At 42.0% G+C, this 16,003-nt stretch overlaps 1 protein-coding gene across 3 annotated transcripts in view; it reads right to left on the bottom strand.

The window, feature by feature from the left end:
* Nucleotides 1-8,136: 8,136 nt before the first annotated feature.
* dhx15 (DEAH (Asp-Glu-Ala-His) box helicase 15) overlaps nucleotides 8,137-16,003 on the bottom strand; it is a 24,344-nt gene continuing 16,477 nt past the window's right edge. For 2 of the 3 annotated variants that reach the window (XM_035675312.1, XM_035675311.1), the window contains exons 10-14: nucleotides 12,901-13,092; nucleotides 11,673-11,795; nucleotides 11,393-11,583; nucleotides 10,401-10,570; nucleotides 8,137-8,806 (exon numbers count right to left, since the gene is read on the bottom strand). In XM_035675312.1, the coding sequence (XP_035531205.1) occupies nucleotides 8,689-8,806; nucleotides 10,401-10,570; nucleotides 11,393-11,583; nucleotides 11,673-11,795; nucleotides 12,901-13,092 (794 nt within the window). In that variant the 3' untranslated portion in view covers nucleotides 8,137-8,688. Of the gene's footprint in view, nucleotides 8,807-10,400; nucleotides 10,571-11,392; nucleotides 11,584-11,672; nucleotides 11,914-12,900; nucleotides 13,093-16,003 lie in introns of those variants that run through there. The other variant, XR_004797216.1, reaches the window with a different exon arrangement.

Genomic DNA, 16,003 nt, shown 5'->3' with positions numbered 1-16,003 from the left:
GATTCTCCCAAAAAAAAAAAAAAACACAAGACAAGAGTGGGTTGCTTTCTGGGGGCGACGGTTCCCAAAGTGGGGTCCGCGGACCGCCCGTAGGTGTCAGCCGCAGGGTCAAGAGTGCCTCCAACATGATGAAGAATACTTTTTTACTTTTTTTGTTAAACATGGGCGTTGTTGTCTCCCTCTCCACCCCAACACCTGTAGGTCCTCTGAAACATAAGCTACTCTTTCTGTTCATTAAACTCACCTGCTGTTCCCGCCGCCATTAGCGTTCATTGGCTAACATTTAAGTCTAAAATCACTCCCTCCCTTTACTTCCACTCCATAGTTTATAGCCCTACATTGACATTTTGGTCTGACTTGCTGCTGAACTGAAGTCTCTCAAATGTGATGCAGTGCATTGTGGGATTTTCAAGCAATTAGACTGTACATGGACACTACTTTGTTGCATTGTGTGACTGTGAGTGTTTTAAAGCTTCAGGGCTATCTGGGGTTGAGTGACTTGGATTCAAATGAGTCTAATTACTTTAGAGTTTTAGACAGTTTTGTCACTAAAAGTTGTGTATAAAACTCAATGTGGTTGGCGTTTAAGGGTTAAGTGTGAAGTCGAGGGAAGGACCGCTGTGGGGTTAAAGGCAACATGGACGCCAAACGACTATTTGTTGCCACTGTGGCTAACAATTTAGCAAGCTAGCGAGCGAGTAAAGTAATGCAAGAAAAGTAAAGGCATAGAAAAAAATTAGGCAGTTGGGAATATCAACATTTTCCATTTAAAAATTATAAAGAAAACCCTCTCTATGACTAAAGTTACAATATATTACATCACCCACCAAAAAATGATCCTCCATGACCTCTGCCATTTCTGAAAATGTCAGCAAACACGTTTCGACTCGTGAACTCTGAGCTTTCCCAAAATTTACACTTCTAAGGCCATGAATACCACAAAAGTATGAACTCTTCTTGTAAACACGACCCTTATTTGAAGACAGCAAATAGACCTTTTTCACAGCAGCCCTTTTGACATGAAATAGTAGGGCAATCACAGATGTTACTAATGAAGGTTCATTTAGTGTAGCAGAGCCTTTCCAGTGAGCCAACATGCACAATTACAGCAGCACCCTGAGTCTGTTTGACCTGAATGGAAAGGAACCTTAACGTGGGTAACACCTTGTTTACCTGACTATGTCGTGTCAGAATGGCTGCTGTGAAAAAGATCTTTTTTTTTACTTTAACGCCAAAGACTCGTTACTTCACTTGGAATTCAGCCTTTTAATTTGGAATTACTTCCTCCCTAAGCCCCAAGATTAAAAAAAAAGTGTGTGAGTGCAGTGAATTAACTCTTAATTTTTCTTCCAGATGTACTTTGAAGCAGACTTTGTGCAAGCTGAAGGGAAAGATGCATTTCATGTTTTACCACATTCAGACAAAACAATGCTGTACAAAGTCCACACAGTTCTGTTCTCACAAAACAAAATCTTAATTGAGGTTTCTTCTAATGAAAATCTTCAGAGGAGAGGAAAGGCAAAAAACGAAAAGGCATTCTCCCACACAGGTGTTTGATTAGACGTCTTCTCAGGGCATTTACACAGTTTTTGACATCCTCCCTACTCTCCTGTTGGTTTTGTTGCCCCTGTTACTGCGGGACAACACCTTTATCATTTGAGAGACGTCATGCATAGCTCTGCATAGCCAACCTGAGCAGAGGTCAAATCAGAGGTCAAATCAGACCTAAATTAATTAGAAATTAGTGAGAACACCTGTGCGAGTGTATTACATTACATTTATTTAGCCTTTTATCCAAAGTGACTCACAATAAGTGCATTCAACTATGTGAATGTGAAATTTATTAAATATGCTCAATCGCCTCAACTGCTACATTTAGAAACAATAAGAGATTGAGAAAGAATGGGCCAAGGTGCAGTCTGAACAGATCTGTAAAGTTTCTGCTGTCCTGGTATCAATGGAGAGCTTGTTCCACCATTGTGGAGCCAGGACCGCATACAGTCATGATTTTGTTGAATGGTAGCTGGACCCCCCTTGTGCTGAGGATGTAGCAAGCCAACTGGCAGCAGCAGAGCATAGTGGACAGGCTGGAGTGCATGGTTTTACCATGTCTTGGATGGAGGATGGTCCTCTATTCACCACACAGTAATAAGCAAGTAATAGCATCTTGAATCTGATATTAGCAGCCATTGTAGCCAGTGCAAGGTGCCGGGAAGCGGTGTAGAGTAGGAAAACTTGGATTGGTTAAAGAGCAGCTGGGCTGCAGAGGCTGGATGGCACAGAGGTCGAGGAAGATGAAATACTTAAATTAAAGACAAAATGTTAGACTTGTAATTCTTTATAGTATGCCAAAACCTCAGATCCGAAAACCCACTTTTCACTTCTCACTTTACTTACCTACATTATTTGACAGCACAAAATATAACACAGCTCATTACACCAGAGATACATATAGCCAGAGGCTAATTTGCATCAGGTTATCCCCAAATCAGGGACACTGAAAAATAACTTTACAAAGCACAGCAAGCCAACACATTAGAGACAGATGATAGTTAACCTGTATAGAGCAAAGGTCAGTAATATAACACATTATGATAATCTTACATGCAAATGCAGTATACCAACTGCATACATTTGCCTGACGAGCCTATTAGGCTAAAATTAACATTTGCTGACCACCTTTGTGTCCAATGTGCAGTTGGTCAGTTGTGCCATCGTCCCTCAGTCTTGCCTCCGTGAGACTGAGGCTTAAACGCAGCTTCAAAAGACGAGCACTGCTGGGTTTATTGTAGCCATGTTGCCTTCAAGAGGCTGATTTACATCAGAGCCACCAGGTGAATGCAGTAAACTAGCTGCTGGGACAGAAAACAGCAGCACTTCGGAGCCAGGACAAAGGTAGCTGTCTGTCCACATTTGAATAGGACAGAGGTGTCTGGAGGAAGACTCTAACTGGGTTGAAGAACCTAGTGGAGCAGTTCTCTGTGTTTGTACTGTATACTGTTTGTCTACATCCATTCAGTGCCAGTCCATAATATTTGAACGTTTTTCCTAATTACCATCTTTATGTGTTAAATTTAAGTTATGCAAAAATATGTTTTGTGATTGGCACATTGCTTTTTGGGAGAACTAACAACAACGGCAGAATATAAGAAGAAACTGTCTCACAAAGGTGTTGGATAATTCTCACTGTACAAAAAAGGGGGAGTATAGGCTTAAATACAGTCTCCGGTCTCAGGGTAAAATAAGCACCATCTTCAGACACACACAAATCTGGGTCAGGTGACCTGAGAAAATTGTATTCAGATAAAGTGATGACCTCCATTACAATGTATCAATCATACTATCTCACATGTCACGGGTAAATGCTGTGCAGTCTGAGGAGTTCAACTGCATCAGGTTCTGGACTATCTACTTGTCAACAGTCACATTGTTAAGGAGATGAAAAAGCAAATAGGTTTAATGCAAAGCTAATTCAAAAGGTTTAGTTGCAAAATGCTTCACACCAAACACCTCAAGATTTATTAATTCACTAGATTTATACTCTCTGACCAAAGGTTGACACAAAATGTCCATTATATTACTGCAATGCAATTACATTACAGTATGTACAGAATGCAGTGGGTGTTCCCGGATATAAACCAATTAAAGAATGACATTATCGACACTACATGTGTAATGATGAGGCTCACGCATGACACATATTGTAGGCTGATACCATACGAATATCAAAATCAATACAGTTTAGGAAAAAATATATTTGATGTTGTAAATATGAATGTGAGTATAAACTTGTGTAAAATGTTGAATTGCATTTTAATTGCTGTATTAGTCATAAAGACTGTGATAGACTATTCCAGGCCATTATGATGCATTAAAATGAAAAGCCTGGCTGATTAGTTAAATTGTTCCTCAGCTTTAGAGAAAAACTAGAAGTTCAAATAGAGTATGTTAACCATTAGAACAATTGCAAAGCACTGTAGAAAACCCTCCCCCTTCAGAACAAAACCAGTACAGTACTGTACTCCAAAAATGTGCGTGCAGCCATGCTGAGCACAGGACATCTTTCAATTCACTGCAAACTGTACGAGGAGGGCTGCTGGCAGAGCTCATTTAGAGAGCTGTCTTTTAGCCCCGCTGTTTATTGGGATGTGAGACCGGTGCAGTTAGACGGGGCCTTTTGTTCATCAGTTTTCTTTGCTGGCCTTCTTGTTTGATCAGATGCGTTTGCCACGCATGATCTGCACCCGTTTGAAGTGTGGTCAATTGGCACAGCGCTGTGCATTCTCTTTTTCCTGGAGAAAAATCGTCAAGAATTCACTGCAGTTGTGAGAGTATGGAAAGGCGAAAAAATGACAGTGAATGTTCCCCATGGCGATTGGCCATAACGCAGCCTACATATTTCATTTAATTAATTCTCACGAGGCTTGTTAGCTGCGTCAATACTGAAAATTGTGGAATAAAAATACATTAAAATGACTTCAGATAGCAACAAAATAAGGGATTTTTGCAAGGCTTTGAGATTTCTGTGGCATTTAAATGGAAAGGCATTATTTGGGGGGGGGGATATGTTAACCAACCAAAAGGGCCTTGAAAGAAAGTTTGCCCTGATCTGGAGGTGAAGAAAAAGAATGATGCAAGCAAAATGAAGAGCGGTTTGTTCTCTAGCCTTATCTGTCACCATCAACCATAATATGTCCTGTGCTGTAGATTCATTTAAAGATTATGGAGTGCCATGCGTTTGCACGGTGCAGGGGCGTGCCAAGGCAAAGGAGACATCACAAATCGTACAGCCGGCTTCTTTCTGAATATATGGCACAGCTCAGCTTGTTCGTATACTCGTGCCCGTAGCATCCCTCTGATCTGCTTCTTCTTCTGCCCAGTGACACATGAAAGCTTTTCACGGAATCAAATCAACAGCCCGAGATAATTCAGTGTGACAATGTAACAATTGTGTTAGTGTGATTCTATGTGGGGATATTTCTATCATTCACACATATCTCATGAAGGCTGCGGCGGTGAAATTGGGTGAAAGTTCAGGACAGCTACCAATGTGTGCGGGGGAAATAAATGAGGTCAGTTCAAATATTGCCCCCCCCTTCCTACAGGTAGTGGCTGCACATTTATGCACAGGTGCCTTCAGTAGTCGATTCATTTCAAACTGGCAGCCCATTTTAAACATGCAGTCTACATGCCACATCTCCCCTACATAACCAATTTATCAAGCCTAACCCGGCGATACGTGCATATACTCCCATATCACAGAGAAGGCTGGAAAGCAACTGTCATAGATGGCATGATTGAATTGTTCCCTTGCACTGTCACCAGAGGGGCTATTACTTCAAATTAGCATACAAATTCAAACCAGGACAGATGGATTTGTCACATTCCAGTCGCCATCTTCCTGGAAGATTGGCTGTGCTTGTGCTGTGTGATGGAGATAAGACACCTGTCTCGGGCCCCGATCGGTGGCGGCATTGGTGGGTGGGGAAGAGGGGGGGCCCGGCGTGGGATGGGAGGAGGACCGGGTGCGGGGATGGATTTCCTGAAATGCTGAGGTGTTCTGCAATAAACTTCCCTACCCACGGTCTCAAATTATGATGAGGCACCATCCAGGACTCCGTGGGTGGTAGGAGATTGAGCTGTAGCAAGGTGGTGATTCACACTGTTTGGAAACACGCTGAACAATACCTGTCTGGTGTTTGTTTGTGTTTGCTACTTTTGGTGAGTTACTGTCCAAGAGCCACATAAAATGGCCCCTAACATCAGCGCAGGATGCAGGGATGGGTGTTATCAACAGCTGCGTGATGGAATGTACAGTACATACCTTGACCTCAAATAACTTTCCGGCTTGAACAGCAAAACCAGAGGGAAAAATCTCATTCCGACTGTGTCAGAATTCCTTTTTAATAATATGTGAGGATGCCTATGTACAGATACTACAGACGATTAAGCACAAAAAGTATGGCTGCATGCAATCGTCGTCTACCCTCGCATCAGACGCTAACAAAATACAACTTGGAGACATAATGATTTTCATTTGTAATTATGGTGGTGTGAATCAATGGGAAGTATTGAGCATGAAAAACTGTCCTTAGCTCGGGATCAATTCCATATAATTTCCAGATCAGCTCAAACTAATGGGTTTTCTATTGGCTTCACTTTGGAGAGGGTCTAATCTCTCCAGCACCATTTTGTGGTTCTGTGTATGTTCCCGAGCAAAAAGGCCCGTCCACTTAAAAACTTGTCTCCCAACAGTCCAAAAAAATATTAAAGCACACATACTAATTTCCTGACTTAGCATATTACACAATCTGCAGGCTTAATTTAAAACTCCCTTAGCAGGTCTAGTATCTCGGCCTGCCTACTTCCAGACACGACAGAGATTGCGAAAAATGCTTACTGGCTCATTTTTGCCTCCATCCTCAGGTCAATGTTATGTATATTCCCTTACAATTGATGTAAAGTTGAGATGCAGAACAGAGGAAGGCAAGGTGACGCTATCATACTGGCTACTGTGTACCTGAACAGAAGGGAAACTGGATTAGGAGCAGCTGAATAAATTGCTTTTTTAAAAGGCGATGTAAGAGACGCACTAAGAAGCAAAATGTGGTCTTTGATTTGCATTTGTCATTGTGCCCAGACAAAGTATAGCTCAAACTCAGTTAAAAAAACAATTCAAGGTTTTTCATGCATCTGGCTCCACACAGAATAGTCTGTCCCACCTGGAGTCGATTCATTGATTAGTTTATTGATAATGGATCAATCATTTTGGTAATTTTTTCAAATAATATCAAACATTTGCAGGATGTTGCCGTTTTTCTTTGTCTTACATGATAGTAAACAGATTTTTTTTAAATCTTTTTAAGTTTTGTTAAGTTAATGTGTCACAAATTGTTCACTACAATACAATGATCAGTGATTAAAAGAGTACTCCAGCACTATAGCTTTTCACTGCTACGACACCGTCAGAAGCATAATAGAAGTTGCTAGTCCATGCATTCTTCCTCATCGTCAAGAAAGTGCCTACATTACCCACAATGCAACTCATCCACAGAAGATTGGTCAGAGGGCTACAGAGGTAATCTCACTTCTTTCTAACTCCACACCCCCACATTGTTCTCCTTTCTTAAACTTCTAGCCCCAAGTGATGCAGACTTAAGTGACATCACTTGAGGCAATTTTTTGCACAGTTCCCTCTGATGCCACAAATGGATGTACATTGTTTTTTTCGTATATGTGGTACTCCCCAACACCTGTAAATAGACTTTGATATGTAAAATCGGTCACTAATGACTAGTAAATTGACTATTACCTGTAGGAGTGCACCTTTAAGAAGCAGTATGTGTCATGGTTACTACACACACACACTATTAACTGCCAGCTGCCAAACAGCAGAAATCAGTCCTTAGGGGTGGTAGGACCAAGATTCTCCCCAAGTGCACTCGCCTTCTGACCCGAGCTCAGGGATAAGCCCCCCCTGCATCTTCAGAGGTCTCTCATGAGTCATGATAATCAAGCTCTTTGTGGAATTCACGCTCTGCCACTCGCAGGCAGCTTGCCTCGTTTAAGTTGTTGACCCACAGAATGAGAGGGGAATGCTTCCCAAGAAAAGTTTGTCAGAACTCATCCAACTTTCTTTCTTGCTAAGGGTTCCTGACAAGCTTCGGTGTCGGACGCTAAGTTTTTAAAGTCTAACCTGACAAGACAGTCGTGGTTCGACTATCGTAAAACTAAATACGTGTTCAAGCTATGTCGCTGACCATTATTTTGGCGATATTTTACATCACTGCGGTGCTCAGAATTCATGCTTCTCCCAACTGCAGGCTTTACCTTCCACATAAGAGAGGCTCTGACACAAAGCAGTACAGCTAGAACAGGCTCCAGCACAGCAGGGATTTCACACTGATCTTGTTCCGAAACATTTGTAATTAACATTCTCCCTCACTCCAACTGTTTCTGAAGCTATCAATATCCCAGTAAGAAGATTTAACTTCCCTGAAGAGCCAGGAAACGAGCTGGATTTGGCAGGTCAAAACGTGATTGCTCAGTGCCTGCGTGTGTGTGTGTGTGTTAGAGTTAAGTGAAAAGTTTATGCACAGATTATCCTGTTATTTTAATGCTGACACTGGAAAAATGTTTTATTACAAAGTCATTTTTATTAAGTTGAACAGTGACAGGAAATGTGACCAGAGTGCCGCTCTTAGTATCTCCATGACAAGAGGACAATACATTATGCCCGCATCAAAACACAGTATAAATTACGTTTGATCAAAAGCTTCTCTCCGTGGACTAATGTCGTTCCAGCAGTAGAAGCAAAACAACAGCCAAGAATCCCCTGCTGTGACTTAGTATGGATGTCTTAGAGAGGAATGTTGAAATTTGACATGAAATATCATGCTTTGAACAGAAATGGTTAATGACTAAATTCCTGCCAACCAGTCATTTACAGTACATTTCTAGTAGTGCTCAACCCCCTTGGATTCAAAAAAGAAGACGCAAGGTGGCCTCGAACGGTTAACAGAACACAATTCATCATCAAACATGAAAATACATTACACACAGTGAGACAAAAATAGAATTCAAAATGAGGTTGTTGGTGAAATTAAAAAAAATAGAGACCGCTCATATGAGTTCAGATTTTCCTTTGTACAGACACTGAGGATGCCGTTGCAGCACATGCAGACCTTTTTAGTACTGGGTGTATTCCTTGGATGAGAGTTTTGCAATGATACGCTCCAACTGTCTCTTTGCTTCACACTGGGGGAAGTTACTCATCTGGTAGTACTGCGGGGCAATTTTCACCAGCCTAGGAAAGAAAGCAAGTAAACATTAGTCACAAAAATTGTCTCCGGTGTTTACTTGTGGGAGAACGCTGTTCTTCCATATTCACACAGTGACTACCAAAGCAATCTCAACAAATCTGATACTTAATTGTACAAGGTCACAGAGGGGGGAAGAGAAACACAGGTAGCAGGCTTATTGCAGTTCAAGTGTGTGAAAACAAGCCTGCACTGGGGAGGCCTTTGTTTTATTGTCATTAGCCCTAAGATGTTAAAACTGATTGACTTTTTTAGGTTTGGGCTGGTTGTTTAGTCCCAGCACACTGCATTAGAAACAACACATACAAGGGCAAAATTCTAACTTTTAGCTTCATTAAAGTGTGCAACACACTCCATGTCACGTAGCACTGCATAACTGCTGCCCTGGATGTGCGGTACAAACACAAAAGTGGGTAGGGTAGAGTCTGCTCATGTCACATAACGATCGATACCCTGGACCTTGATTCTGGGGACCTTTGTTGCATGGCATACCTCTCCCTCCCCCCCTTCGTGTCTCCCCCACTTTCCTGATTCACGGATGCATGTGGACGCCAAAGGTGTGTCTACACAAAGTGTTTCAGCCGTCTGTCTCACACGAGCCTGACAGAACAGACGTGCTTCTATTTTAAATCAGTCAGCTGTGTACATAGGCCGTGTAAAGGCTCTGTTTCACTAAAGCTATATGCTGAGACCCGCATTGGTTTTTTTATGCTTCCGGTCTGTTATCTTAAGTTGTATGGGCGCAACTGCGAGGCCCATCACCATAACTACCTTGGTTGGACTATATATTGCCCCAGAAATAGTTATTATTAAGAATATTATTGTCATTTTAAGACCATTTTATGTCACTGGCATCATGTGGGCTAAGATTTCTGCACCATTCAAGTGGATATTGTGACAGGAGATAATTACATATCGTATATATCATACAATAAGTCGATAATGTAATTATTGTGACAGGCCTAGTAACCACAATGTTTGTGTACACTATTAGACTCTAAACCCAAGTGACCTACACTCAATACTGTGTCTGAATGCATCCTGTATAGACATATATTGAGCACTGAAGCTGCTCCTGTGTAGACACGCGTAAGAAATAGGACAGTGATGTATTCTGACACAACAATGGGCTTCAAGATGCTGTTGGTGTTTCCACGCAAAACAACAGGTGTGGGTGTTGACGTGTGTCATACGCTGCCGGTGTGTGTTGCCCATTTGGGTATTTCTATTCATACTGGGTGAACTGTGTAGGATTTGTACCCAATTTCAGAAGACCAGAATGTATTGGATATTTTATATTTTTTAAAGATTTCCTCTAACAACAAGCTTAACAGATGTGTGTGGACACACACAGAAACACAAGCAATTCAAAAGAAAAATGGATCTCTGAAGCCATTTTGAAGAAAAAAATGATTTTTTGTGATTGTGTGCAGAAATTCAGGGTATTTCACACACACAGGCATCCGACTGCACTATCCCAGACAGAAACAATTAAGTGTTCATGTGAAAAAAAGTATAAAATAAAACCAAATTTTTTATGTAAATATTTCTATTAAAAATGTAGCAACAACTGAAACTTACCACTCTGGTTTGATGTCCGTGCATGTGCGGATGTAATTCTTGGTGGTGAGCACAAACTCGTTGTAAAGCACCCACTCCGGCTTGTGGTCCAGCACAGTGGAGGGGTGCAGCTGTACGACCTGGTTGTCCTTCACTGTGAGGTAATGGCCGGTGCGCTCCAGGTGAGCGATCTGGTCACACCACAGAGAGACAAGAGTGTCACTTTCAGTAACTAACACTCTGAAATCGAGTTCACGCAGAAAGACGAAAAAAACAAACACATATAGCCCCCCTTTATAGGTGCTTTACTTAATTTCTATAGACTATAGATTAACTATAGAGATCAATTAAAACCTCAAATACTAATATTTTGATAAAAAAGCAGCCGGACGTTGAAGGCAAACTTGGGGAGTGAGTGATTTTTCTCTACTTTGTAGGTACTAGGTAAAAATGCAGTGGCTGTTGTGATTAACTAAGGCAATCAGTCTCAATAAAGGCCTTTACCAACAAAGACATGATCTCTAATGCTGTGAAAGCTCCAACATGAGCCGCAAATTTGTCTCCAAGATAAAGGTTAATGTTGACAAATATCTAAATATTAACACCATAATTCAACTTGTCAGGTTGCTTGTTTCAGGTAGCCCTGGAAATGGCTTCTTGCTAAATGCCATTTGTTTCCTTGAGCGAGGAGCAAATTGACTAGGTTTCTTTTATGTGTTTAAAACAGCGCAGCTCTGTGTGTCCGTGTGTACTTTAAAGGGGGTGATCTCAGCTGAATTTTTAGTCAAATACTAAGTTATGCACAAAAACACTAATTTTCAAATGATCAAACTCAACAAGGGCTGTGAGCATCAGAACAATAGCAGTGGGGCTGAAAATAAAGACTGCACACATAACGGACCAACAAAAAAGGAAGTAAAACGATGTATAACATTATAAACAAAGCAATAGGACATTAAATAGCTACAGGTAGCAAGCCCAAAACTTGACTTAGAGACCCTGATGTGACTGACCTGCATGAAGAATCCAGTGACCAGCGCCCGGCGGATGTTGGTGTAATAGTCTCTGCTGCTGAACTCGGTGCTCCGCCGCGGCAGGTTGAAGCGGTCCATGATCCTGGACAACTGTTGCCGCACGTTGTCTGCTGACATCAGCGAGCGGTAGTTGACGAAATTTTCATAGCACCACTGAGTGGACTCGTGGTCTGTGTGAGAGGAGCACAGTTTAGAGTTAAGGGACAAATGAGGACGAGGTGAAACCATTTGGTGAAACCAGTGTGCAGTGGCCGCTCACTTTGTTTAAAGGCATGGTAGACGTTGAGCAGCGTCATGTGGTCGCCGTCGATGTGGGCGAAGCGCATCTTGGACTCGTCGGCAACCTTCTTAGCCTCCGTGGGACGGACGAAGCACTGTGGGACTAAACAAGGTTGGTATAGGCCCCAACACAGCCGCCCATAGGGATAAGTTAAGCAAATCCCACAGAGAGGAACAAGGCCTCAGCTCAAAGAGAGGCACAGAGCACTTCACAGGGCACACTGTATTGTGGTGGAAAAGGAAAGGAGGAGGGTCAAAGAGAAGGGGATACGGATGGGTTTCTCCATCCTGATGCGCTACAGTGTGGCTTTATACAAGCAAATATATGACACCCAGTCCAAACAGGCATTCTGTCTTATAGACCTGACACTGAGGCAAGATTAAACAGTGGAGTTTACCCAGAGGACTCTGGTTCTGCCGTCTCCCCTCTGTGAACTCTCTCTGAGTTGCTTAACGTCAAACCTGCTCGATTGCGGCTTTAATGGGTAAAAGCTGCGTTTATTGAGCCTCGTGGTCGGCTGCTGTGGCGGCACCGTTCTCAGGTGTACTTTTGCTGCTTACTCTAATGAACTCAGCAAAAACCTGCCATCCTGAAACACCTGCTTTAAGTGCACACCACGTCCAAACAGCTAGTTAAATCCATTTCCCCGCTCTCAAAGACCCTCGCACTCCCTTCAAAGGCGCCAAGATTCATCTCAATGAGCAGCATTCTGCTTTGGCAAGCCTAAAGTGCAATTACTGCTGTAGCATGCTGGTGCCGCTCCAGCTACACCTATACATTTTGTACAGACATGTATTTTCCCCCTTCCACACAAATAATAGCTGACACCACTGACTTTATCCTCTGCTTGCCTTGTAGGTAAGTTCAGTAGGTATACATTAAACTTATTCTAAGTAGATTTTAACCCCCGGGGTCTATCTATTATTCATACAGATTAAGTCAACTGTAAGTAAACATTTGTTAATGAGGGCATACAATATGTTTAACAATACCTAAAACAACTCTAATTAAGCAATTCAATTCCTCATTTCAACACAACTAAAATAAAAAGAGGGTTCAAAGAATGCAAACACACATAAGGGATAAAGAAGCTGCTCTGTATATTTCCTTCAAGCTCATTGGTCGTTACTGAAGCACGCTCCGTGAGCACAGGAAATGGAAAGAGTAGCAGCTCAAACCCACACAGTGGGCCAGCCCTGAGCATTACCTGACAACATGGCAGTGATGGAGAGGACCTCGTTTGAACAGTTGAATTCACAGCTGGCGATGACCATCTTGGCCAGCTGGGGGTCCAGGGGGAACTCTGCCATCATGGAGCCCAGCTCCGTCAGGTCACCGTCGTCATTGAGTGCTGCCAGGTAGTTCAGCAACTCCAGGGCTCGCATCAGGGTCTCTGGGGCTGCTCGAGACAGAATGGGAGAGATGGGCCATTAACAACAGTCCAAGCCCATGGGGCAAAAAAACCCACACACACACTGATGAGAGAGATAGAACAATTTGCAAAACTGTCATTTCTTTATCGCAGCGAAACTTGAGAAGAACTATTTGGAGTGCTTTCACACACCTGTGTCAGAACTGATTAATACTCTTGTTCTGCATGTTTACATGTAGAGCTGACATAAACTTTTTCAATAATCAGCGAATTGTTTTAAGTTAATTTTCAACAATAATACTAATCATTCTGGGATTTCAGCTACACAAATGTGACACTATGCAATTCTTGGTCACATTAAACAAGACATTTGAAGATGTCACCTTGGCCTCTGGGATATTATAATTGTCAATTGTGTCTTATAGACAATACAATCCTACATCGACTAATTGAGTAAATATATGGCAGATTATAATATATCATTTGATAACCAATTGAGTTCCAGCACCGGCTGTACTCATACCTTTAATAGAAGACAAATGAGTTAAGAAAAGAGACAGACACTCAAACAAAGGGAGTCTGTTTTGGGGTTTGGTGGCAGGGAGCATGAGGTCAATCAAAATGAGGAGGCTGTCAGTGTGTGATGGCCAGAGTTACGTTAGACAGCAACTTAGTGCAGAAGTAATCATGGCAGAGCTCATTTTTCATCCTCCGCTCAGGCAATCCTTAACAACGAATGCAATTACAGGGGAACTTTCTACTTAATGCTTCAACACAAAAGGCTTCCACCGTTTGGTTAAAAGATTTTTCCTCCAGATGCAATTATTGACCTTTGGCTCCCGAGAGCTGAAGCCTAATGACCAGTTGCATGTTAACTGAAAATTAGCTTCAAGCGCTGGCTGCGCTGCTCGTTCACTTTCGTTTCTCTCAAGTGCTCCCAAAAAAATTCAATTTCCAAACAGCAGGGAGGCATTTTTTTATGATTAACAAATATTGATTTGGGGCATCAAAGCTACTTTTTTTACACAAAGTGAGTGCCGGCCACATTACTTACCACACCAATGACTTGTGTGGGGCTAAACAAAAGGTGAAAATCTGATTTCCAAGTACTGCTAGCATGATGAACCAGTGTGGAAATTCAATCTATACACAACGCGGCTCATCAGAAACCACGTATTGACTGCCTCAACACACAAGAATCCGATATATTAACCAAGGGCCAAATCAATGAGACGAAAAGCTAAAGGTACATTAAACCACATTGGCTTCGAAAGGTACTTCTCTGGAAATGTCACCAGGCAAATGAATCCCACCCAGCCAAGTCCTTGTGTAAATCGCTACTGATTTCTTTTGGATTTTCCATTTGGTTGGCTGGCTCACGGTGTCGCTCCTGTGTTTAGTGAGCGAGGAGCGAGGTGAGCAAAGAGAGAAATAAACTAGATATTTGAGCATTTCACTGTGAAAGGAAAATCAAGGCTCCCATTGAGGTAGGGACAAGCGCAAATAGAAAAACCCACAGGCTTTTGGGGCTGATATTTTGGAGACAAACCCTAAACTCAAATTTAAACATCAAGATACAACAGTACAAAATGTATGTTGGCCTTGCATTACCACAATAAACACTCAGACCAGGGAGTTGATTGTAACAATTACAAGAACGTCCACCTATCCACATTTAAGATTTCAAACATATCAAATGATTAATGATTAATAAAGCACCTCAACCAACAGAAAAACCATTATCATCTCAAAACTCATTGCTTCATCCTCTTTCATGATTCTCCAGAGACACTTCTCTGACCTGTCCATTTTCTCTGAGGTGGGCCTTTGACACAGCATATCAAAACTGATCCACTGTAACTAGATGTTATAAAGCTCCTGTACAAGAATTCTCACAGAGTCAAAGCAGTCTTCATCCATAGCGCTGAACTAGCTCAAGCTTCCAGCGTGCTCAGAACCTAGTTAGGAGAAACCTTCTGCCATGAGTGGATCAAATAAATACAGGTAATCCCCCTCTTTCCCTTCACCCCACTGTTCCCAGTTAGAGTCAGCCGACAAGGCCAATCCCATATGTTGACGCTTAGCCCTGCGTTTTGTGAGAAATGTGGGGGTGGTGGTGGAGGTCAGTCACGTTTCACTGGAGGAATATAAAGGGAAGGCAATAGCTAAGGTGATAGCGCTGCTATTGATGTAACCAATTTCATTCTCAAAATGGCGTTTGCCAGAGTGGACGGGGAGAGATGGGTTTAATCTCAGAGGTGAGATGAAAACTATATTATGGTGAGAAAGTGGGGGGAGGGAGGGGGAGGTTAAGGATAGGGAAAGGAGGGGTGGTCTCCTCAGGAAGATGTAGGAACACACACTCTCCTAGAGAATGCCTTAACTTGGCGCCTCAGTGAGACTAGGTCTGTTTTTGGCCTAGATCCAGCGTGATTCAGATGTATGAGCCATAAGAAATACAAAGACAGAAAAATAAATTGACTGATAGCGAGAATCCTAACTCCACATATCACTCTCTTTTCTCACTTTGAACAGTAATCATCTAAACTTAAAAGTAGCCTGCTCATAAAAACTGTATAACACTATTGTGAAGCCCATGTCTGTCAGAGCACTTGTACTCAAATCTCCAAACATCCAGTATGCAGTATTTGATATCTGCCAGGATCATTTTATCTCTGCTTTGTCATTTTTAAGCTCCCAGGTGACACAGGCAACCCAGATTTCATATCATACATAGATGAAACAACCACAGTTCAACAAAATGTAGATTTTAAAGCAGTTTGCAACTGTATTTTTACTGATTCAGGTGATACTGATGAAACTCAAGATCTTAATATTATTTGATATTGACATTTCAGATTTCAATCATTTGGGTTGGTTTGTAACAGCAAGTGCTGTGTAAAACCACAGAAAACACTTTTGAAGTGGCTACTTTGTC

The sequence above is a fragment of the Morone saxatilis genome, unplaced genomic scaffold (assembly GCF_004916995.1).
Source record: "Morone saxatilis isolate NCDOM2014 unplaced genomic scaffold, NCSU_SB_2.0 Contig4, whole genome shotgun sequence".
NCBI classification, from domain to species: domain Eukaryota; kingdom Metazoa; phylum Chordata; class Actinopteri; family Moronidae; genus Morone; species Morone saxatilis.
This window is presented reverse-complemented; position numbering and strand designations above follow the sequence as displayed.